The following is a 9359-nucleotide window of genomic DNA, read 5'->3' on the forward strand; positions in this document are numbered from 1 at the left end:
AAACAAACCATAAGGACTGAAGGAGATGGCCAACTCAGTAAACAGCATCTTCACTATTTGCATTTCCTAAAAACTAGCCCACCCCTGTGCTATGTTTAATCCACAGCCCTCAATTACTTACAGCTCTGGACAGGTAAACAGTCATTTGCTGCCACAGCCCAGACATCTCAAAAAAGGTACTTTAAATGCCAGCCTTTGCTTGTTCATGGGAAAGCTGCGAGAGACGGAAATAACATGAGTACGTGCTCAAATATGAGACAACGTCACACGCAGAGTCAAAACAAAACCTTTGTCCTTCAACTCAGTATATTACAGAGACAAAAAAGGGGAAAAATTAAAATAAATGGAGCTACTGGAACAGATGATACTTATCCACCTCTATGCAACCAAAAAACTCCAGGGAGGCCTTCACAATTCCAATAGCTTTAGCAAGAAAGTAGAGAACAAGCACAGGACTGCGCACACATGACTTTCCCTACAACTACAGTATTACCAAAAGATATGAAGACCCCAAGCACACATTATTGTCTGGTTTCTCTTTTCCATCTATAATTTTAGAACTTAGGTAATTTCACTGGCACTATTTTATCAGATCACTTAAGGAGCTCAGGTAGATACAGAATGAGGAATAAAACATTTACATGGAAGAAACGCACCAGTTCCAATGCACCGAGTGTCACACGGTTCCTAGTCTCTAAGTCACATCAAATGAATTTTCTGGCCTTTTACGCTGACTGTGCATCTGAAATAACAGGAAAAATACTATTCTTAAAGCACACAGCTTTTAAGATCAACTTGTTTTATTCTTAACCCAATCCTCAACATCAAGACAGCCTTATTTTTCCCCAGAGAGCACAGCATTCAGGCTCAATTATACCGTCCCTACCATAAAGGTGTTACCAAAGAAACAGAACCACTCAGGATGAAGAAAGTAGCGGGAGTCCAAAACTTTGATCTCTAACCCCAACTTAACCAGGACTATTTGATCTTAGAAAAATTATTTAGCCTATAATGCATTAGGGTTATATAGAAGGATATAACGCTTTAAATATTACCTAACCTCTACAAATGCAATGCAAGTAAAGCTCAACAATTATGACATCAAGTTAATTCACTGGTTAATCAGACCTAAGGTATGTTTTAACATTAAAATTACACTCACTAATAAGCCACAAAAGAAAGCTACACCAGTTAAGATATTTTCATACCTGCTCATGTTTCCTACCTCAAATTCAACAACTCAGTCATGTTTTAAATGCAAATCATCATTAATCATGCAAGAATTTTTACCTAGCAAATATATTAATATTTCATGGGTTTATTTATACTATAACCACCATGAAAATTAGTTTAATAGGCAGCCCATAAAAAAGGGCTTAAAGGCTGCAGTTTATGTTGAGTGAAATGCAAGCTCCGAAGTCTCTAGAAACAGGCTAGCAACCAGAATCATTTCAGAAAAAAACAACTTAAACACTCATTTTTAAAAAAACAGAAATATACACCCCTCCATTCTACTCTTTTTATATCTTGGCATAAAGTTATTTGGATAACAATTAAAATGTTGATGACAAAACTTAAGTGACTCAAAACAGTAATGTATCTAGTGCACAAATAATTTTAACTAGAAAGAAATTAATTCATCTGGAAAATGCACCAAAACCTGCGTTTGATTCTATTTTCTGAATACAGTCAAAGATGATTAAGCTGCCCAGTTCTGACCACTACCTCCTCCAATTAAGGAGCACCATTTCCATTCTCCTACAAGGAAAGGAAGCAGAAAAGCACGATTGACCCTTGATTTCTATCTTTCACAAGAGTTCTGCACCTGCAGAAGTGGACTGTGCACCACATCAGTTAAGCATTTCATTGACTTCGTGGAAAATCAGTGGCAAAGTATATGATATCAGTCTGGGAGTCTGGTGCTTTGTGTTTTGGTTTTTTTTTTTTTATAAAAAAAGAATGCTAAAAATATGCAGTGCTTACACATCTGTGTTGATAATACCTTAAATTGACAGTCTACAAGTAACCTCTCAAGACCAAAACTTTAAAATTCAGGATTTTGGTTATTTTCTTACTGTTTTCTCTTGTTTCAAACAACTCTCAGCTGAGTATTTGTGTTAAACAGCTTCTCTCAACATTCACCTCAAAAGACAGGCCGCTGTACCACCAGTCAACCACAGACTCAACACTCCTGTTATTTAGATTCAGGAGAACCACCCAGCAAGAACAAGGGAGAACTTACTTTAAGGACACCCATGGTAATAAATCAGCATTCACACTAGATAACAAAACAAGCACATCTTTTCTTTCCTCTGTAGTTTATGGACTCAAAGGAAAGGTTTCAAGTAGTCGTTTCCCCTGAAACAACAAAAGCTAGCGTCCTAGCTTTTCCACCAAGAAGAAAAATCAACTGATAATCTAAGTGGCTCTTAGTAAGGCTCCTGGTTTCAAATTGAAGGTTTTCCCATTTTAGAAGAATATTTCTTATGAGTAAAATAAGATCATCTTAAACACCTATGGAAGAAAGGCTGCTTCCACAGCCTAAGTGCATCTAAAAGTCTTACGTGCTACTTGTAGCAAAGCAGCACCTAAATACCATCCTCACTGATGCTATTGGACGCACAGCAACTCCCCCAAACCCTCCATTTACTATAGCCCAACTTTTTTTTCATGGGCTTGTATGACTTAAGACTAGTTCCCCATCCATTTTAAAATGTAACAGCCACTTTTCTGGTATTGTCCAAACAAGCTATCAGATGCTCTAGGGTCAAAATGAAAAGCTCTATCAACAACAGCCAATATGTCACTTATTTCCTCTGCTGTCACCTCCAATACCAAGGAAACGTCTGAGACAACATTTGACCCGGTTCCCTATCACCCCATGTGCCACCCAATGTTTACAACTCAATATTTTTACTTAGAGCCTAAATATCAAGAGTTAAACAGTAGGGATACAGAGAAGTCAGTTATTTTAATTAATTTCTCAGAGCAGCACTCTGGGAAGTCACTTTTACGTCAGGATCCAGCCCACCACATCTGCGATACAGCAGGCAAACCGTTAAGTGTAAGACCAGCTGACAGGGCTCCTTACAGGCTGACAGACAAATAAGGACAAGGCTGCAGGCAGGCACCTTCAGAGAGAAAACTCAATCCCAAACAACCCCGAGACGTCCTATCGACACCTGGGATGTCACCCCAGGAAACCATTCACCTTCGGCGCTGGGTATCAGACAGCATTACAGCTAGACAAGACCAAGAGCCTGCAAACTACTGACAAGAAGGCTAGCTTCGAAAGGGGGAAAGGAAGACGGCAAGCAAGACTTAACAGTCAAAAGAGAGTGGAGTTTTTGTGAGATATGCAGAACCAATGTCAGTGCTTGTACTTGCTGAAAATAAACTGTGATGCAAAGCATCCCTTCAGCTTTGGCTTCTCCCTGCACACCCTTGTGCCCTAGCCCTGCATTCACCTCCCTTTGTGAGCCTGCCTAACTCAGTAAAACGACAAAACCATTCCAGCAGAAAGATGATAAACTAGATGATAAAAAGGTTCACCTCAGCAAAATGGCAGAAAACCAATAAGCATCAGAACTATGAAAAGAGAAGGGAGGGGCCACAGAACTGGAAAGAAAGGAACAACAAGAGCTTGCCTTTTTGGCAGGCTAGTAGCTTGTGAGCCACCTCCTTTAAGGGCAGCTTCTGAGATAGCACCTCCCTATCAGGGGGCCCAAAAGGTCACAGGCAGGTGGAAAAAACAGTAAGGGAAAAGTTATTCATAAAGCAAATATCAGAGCGCTTTGTAACAGTGACAGATGTTGCATCAGGACTCGTTTAAAAACTCTGCCATGAGTGTCTTACTAAACTACCTGCCCCAAACTAAAACATGAAGTTAGACAAAAGTCCAAATTATTTTTGGATTTTAAGCAAGGAAGTAATCACTGACAGTTATTGGTTCAAGACTCCCCCTTGATGAGAGTAACCACTAAGTCACTGCCATCTGCTGTCTCTGCAATGACGGATGAGAAAAGAGCACAGGTTTTCCCTGACTGCGTTTGCCACTTGATAGATAAAACACCGTTAAAACTGACCCAGCTGGACATTCCTGGACTTCACAGCAGAGAAGCCAAGAACGAAAGAGACCTCCATAACAAATCGGCTCAAAGACGCTTCCCCCTTCTTTCAAACTGAATGAATGAAACGATGGGGCTAGAAAAGACCCTGAGGTGGCAACTCTTTTTTTTTTTCTTGAGTTACACTTAAACCACTCACGGGAAATGCTTGGGAACAACGGACTGCCCAGCCAACCTCCCCGCAGAAACTAAGCCAGGTCTACAGATTGTGTATCTAGTCCAATACATGCACAAACAAGCACTGGAAACCAACCACCTCCGCAGCTGAGCTCTACGCGAAGCGGGGGAATATATGAACCTGAATATAAATCTTCTCAGGTCGTTGCCAGCCAGGCACCTTTCCTCGGCGCCACACGGGGCTCTCCCCACACCTCTGAGGCACCGAAGCCAAAACAAAGCCACCCCACCGGCACCTCTCCCTCCCAGGAGGGCGCTGCTGGGGCGGCAGCGCAGAGTCCAGGGGTGCCAAGAAAGTGCGGTACGCTCCCCCGGGGCCCCCTGCCCTCAGCGTCCCCCCTCACCGTCCCGTCCCCCCTCACACCAAACCTCCACAGCTACTTCCCACCACAGGCCGGGAAGCGCGGCCGGCGCCTGCCTACAAGCAACCCCCACTTTTAAAAACCAAAATTCTGAGGTAAATAAGGGCGGGCGGAGCGGCGGCGGGGCGGCGCGGAGCCCCGCTCTTTGTTCGCCGCCGCCGCGGTGGGTAGGCCCGGCCCCGGGGCCCGGCCCTCACCTCACGGACGTCCTGCAGGCACTCGAGGACGGCGAGGTTGTTGGCCCAGCTGTGCTTGGAGCAGAGCCGCACCACGTCTTCCCGGCACACCGCCTCCTCCGACAGCTTCCACCCGCTGCCCGAACCGCCTCCGCCGCGGGGAACCCGCGGGCCCGGCGCGCCAGGCCCTACCGCCTGCACCGCTAAGGGCGGGTTGCCGCCGGCGGCGGGGCCTACGGGAGAAAGGCCGCCGCCCGCCGCGGGCCGTGCCGCCAGCGCCAGGAGCAAGAGGAGCGCCGGGCCCGGGCAACGGCTCCGGACACGTCCGCACGGCGCCATCTTGAATCCGCCACCTCCGGCGCAGCCAGCCCGCCCACCTAGCGGCACGCACGCCGTATGCAAATCAGCGCGCCGGCTGACGTCACCGCGCCTCGCCCCTTTCCCCGTGCCACGCCTCCCTGCGGGGCGAATGGGCGGGGTTTCAGTTTGCCCCGCCCCTTTCGCCCCCGCCCCTCCTGCCGCCGCTTCAGGACGTCGAGGCGCCATCATGGCCCCCGACCGCCATTACGTCCCCCAGCCGCCATCACAGCCCCCGACGGCCATCACGACCCCCAGCCGCCATCACAGCCCCACGGTGGCCCCCTGAGCCCATCAGCCCCACAGGACGGTGGCAGGGGATGCGAGGGGCCGTGCCCCCAGCACACACACACCCCCCTCAGAGAAGTTGGCCCGGCCCCACACCTCCCCACAGCAGGAATGCAGAAGCTGCGGCCAGTTTTTGCCCAAAATCTCTTGGTTCCCACCCATGAAATGGACCTCTTAGTGCCCTCCTCGGGGCGTTGGGGATGGTCATTGAACGCCTGAGAAGCTCTTGGCTGCCCTGGTGATGGAGGGCGGAGGAAAGGCTGTGAGGAAATGGTGCTTGCAGCAGGGTTGGACTAACAAAACCTGGGGCCGCATGCAGAACAATGAAGAAAAAATATTGAATAGCTGTTCAATAAATCCCCCCAAACTTGAATGAAACATTGTGGGGAAAAAGAAAAGAAAAATGTCGACTCATGGCTGCCTGAATGCTCGTGGGGCAAGGGCTGAGAGGCCGGGGTAGCCCAGCCCTGGGGTACCCTTCAGGGAGCAGGCAGCCAAAAAAGGGCAGAAAAATCACATTTTGGAGGTGCCACCAGTCTGCTTGTTTGAGGGCTTGGTGGGTTGGCTGCACCTCCTGCCCTTTCAGGGCAGGACCCTCCGTTTTGGGGCTGGGATTTGGCATGTCATGCTCGATTGCGGCGCCGGCCTTTCTTCATGGAAAGATGCAAAGATGAAGAGAAACGGGCGCTCCAGTAAGAGTGATCTCGTCCCCTGAGCGGGATCTACAGTGGCTGATCCCATTGTAGATGGGATCTACAAGTTCCTGCGAGGGCAATAAGGGGGAGCTGGATGCTGAATTTGGTGGCGGATGATCTAAAAGCCGTATCTGCAACCTCTGCTGCAGTGGTGTTTTGGTAGTGCCGTGGCCCCCTCCGCCCCGGCAGCGAGACCGCTGAATTTCTCAGTAAAAAAATACCCGTCAGGGTGCTAGGTCAGCAGCAGCGATAGAACACAGGTCCACCACCAGCCCAGCAAACACAGGCTTTTTGGGTGCCCTCAGAGTCTCCCAGCAGCAGGATCTCACTGGACCAGCTCACAGCACCCTCACGGGATGGGTCTGCCACAAAATCTTTGCTTCCAACAGCAGATGGAAACAGGGGCCAGGGAGAATCCCATCTCAATTCCTCTGCTTGGTTGACTCCAGGAGCAGTTTTCCCAGCACAAGCCGGCATCGGTCCAAAATCAGAGGCGTTTGCCTGGATGCCAGGGCACTCCATGGGTCTGCCATGGCTTGGTGAGCTGGGACGAAGCCGAGCTGTAGGGCTCTTCCCTTCTCGCCCCAGGTTGCTGCATCCTGCCTGGGCAAAGCCTTCCTTTTGGGGATGCCACCAGCCATCTTACCCACACCAGAGCAAGCTGGAGCCCACCGTGGCCACCAACCTGCATCCGCCTCGACCGAGTGGAGATGAGAACAGGAGGGGGGGATCAGCCAGCAAAGTCCCCACGCTTCTTGCCTTTGAGTATCATGCTGGGACACAGCGCTCGGGAAAGTGGCTTTGTGCTGGCACCCAGGGCCGCGCAGCTGGGAACGCTTGAAAACAAAAGCCAGTGAAATCCATCCATGCTTGGCAGCCTGTTTGGCTTAGTGGAAGCTGTTTGAAGAGCTGGCCCAGTGCAAGAGCTGGCTCCGCTCCTCCATCCATCGCAGGACAAGGACAGAGGGGAGCAGGGATACGGCTCCCTTCTCCTTCCCACAGCCTTTGGTGCTCTCCAGAGACTCGCCCCATCCTTCTGCTGAGCTCAGCGGAAACTTCCTCCCGACCTTGGCTTTTAACACCCTGCGCAACCCGCCATTAAATCAGCGTTTCATGAAGAGCCCTACAGTCACCGTGTCCATGCAGCGAGTTAGAGAAGGAAGAGGTTATTTCTTTGCAGGTAGCGACATCTCTGCCCGTGCAAATAACCCCAGAGGCTCATCACAGCACCTGCAGCCCCTCTGTTTCCGCACGGGCTCGCTGCCTTATTGCCACATCTTAAGTGTTTTACCAGCAAGGCGCTCAGACGCTGGGTGCTGCATTAAGTGCTTGCAGCCGCCTGCTTTTGGAGCGGGCAGCACATTTCAGCCTCACCACTTCAAGGAACAAAACCCATTTATACAGCCCCCAGCTTCGCAGAGAGAGGCAGGGGTGAGCCAAGCTGCTGGGGACGCCTCTCGTTCCTTCCCAGCAGTGTCCTCGCCCTCCAGCTCACCGCCTTGGGAAGAAGGAAGGCTCCTCCCTGGTCCACGCAGAGGAGATGCTCCAATTTTTAATTGGATACAGACTGCTCGCTCCCATGGGCACCGTTCTGAATCTCGGCTGGCTCCTCACACAGCACGCTCTCCCTCTCACACAGACTGGCTCAGCTGCCCCCCTCCAGTGCTAAGGGTCCCCCAAAACTTCAGCGCTGCCTGTCCCAACTGACCATCACACGCTACTGCGGAGAACCCACTCAGGTGCTTCGTTACCGTTACCATTCATCGCTTTTTCCTGATGGCTAAGGCCTGGTATTCTGTGTTTTATTTGCACAACACACACAGGTTCAGCCCCACTTTATTTCAGCTTTTCTTGTAGGTCAGAGTCCCGCAGCACCGTTGCTCATCCACGTTAGGAAACAACCAGATGCCCATGGCAGGATTTAGCTTCCGAGGAAGCTGCAGACAAACAGGAGACAATATTCCAGTTATAACCTCGTGAGCGAGCGCAAGGGGAGCTCTGTGCCTCTTACGCCCAACTCTTCATCCAGCCCGACGTGACATTTGTGTTTTTCACAAAGGAGCGATGCTGTTGACACATCTTTGCTTCACGAAGCACTGGAAGCCCCAGGTCATTCCTGGAGAGCCTGTTGCCCACCCCACCCCCCATTTATACAGCTCTGTGTTGCAGTGAGCACCTACCTCTAAAAAAAAGGAATTAAAAGTGGGCAAGTTTCCAACTCTTCCTCCAACCTGCCACAATTCTTTCCCAGCGCGGCTTCTGCCTTCAAGCCAAGCACTCAGCGCTGCTCCCAGCGTGATGCCGTCTGAGGGACGGGGGGCTCGCTCCCCCTTCCGCCACCTCTGCCGTGAGCGGAAACGCCAAATTGGACTTGATGTGAGACTAAGAACCCCTGGACCCTCAAATTAATCACGCTTCACTGGGTGGGATAATCACTGAAATTAGTTTGAGACTTCTTTTTTTTTTTTTCCTCTTGACCAGCACGGGCTGGACAGGGTCTGTTACCTGCTAAGTTTGTCCCAAGGACTAGATAAGTTTTTTTTATGTGATGAACTCCTCCCCTGTACCAGAGCACGAGTTTCCTGCGGGCACCCACCCCGCAGCACCCCGTGCTCGGTAACACGCAAGGCACCCACAGTTCTGCCTTCTCAGCATTATCTTGAAATATCTTTATCTCAAAAGCAACCAAACAACAATAAATATCGTTATCTTAACTCAGGGAGGCTGTTCACACCAACACGCTTGACTTTGCGGGCTGAGCGCTCACAAGGGAGGGCAGTGGCCAAGGAGCTGTGACCCCCCTCTGTGGGATTTTGCAGGTAACTCCGCAATATTTAGGGATGGGGCTGGACTCGAAGCAGGTCTGAACACTCAGCTAATTCACAATTCAGCTGGAAACTGCAGATTTGCTAATAAAAGTCAGAAGTGCCATCCCATCAGGGGAGCCCTCGCCCCTTTCCCCCTGCCTCTCTGGGCAGTGAAATCTGTTCTTCCCCGTTTACTTGTTCCACGCAAATCAAACCCAACAGAAAATGTGAGTTTTCTCGCTCCTTCTTCCCCCCCCTCACCCCCCGCCTTCCTCCTCCCTGAACTCCTTTTCCGCATAGTCTCGCTCCTCACAAACCAGCAGAAAGCCAGGGCTGTTATGGGATTTAGTGCCTTAGTAGAAAATGTGCT

At 49.8% G+C, this 9359-nt stretch overlaps 1 protein-coding gene across 1 annotated transcript in view; it reads right to left on the minus strand.

Moving 5' to 3' along the window:
* The window catches only part of GLG1 (golgi glycoprotein 1), an 88056-nt gene extending 82819 nt beyond the window's left edge, over positions 1 to 5237 (minus strand). Inside the window, exon 1 of the mRNA XM_063334174.1 lies at positions 4864 to 5237. Within this exon, the coding sequence (XP_063190244.1) occupies positions 4864 to 5181 (318 nt within the window). The 5' untranslated portion in view covers positions 5182 to 5237. The remainder of the gene's footprint in view (positions 1 to 4863) is intronic.
* Positions 5238 to 9359: the final 4122 nt, after the last annotated feature.

The sequence above is a fragment of the Chroicocephalus ridibundus genome, chromosome 4, assembly GCF_963924245.1.
Source record: "Chroicocephalus ridibundus chromosome 4, bChrRid1.1, whole genome shotgun sequence".
NCBI classification, from domain to species: domain Eukaryota; kingdom Metazoa; phylum Chordata; class Aves; order Charadriiformes; family Laridae; genus Chroicocephalus; species Chroicocephalus ridibundus.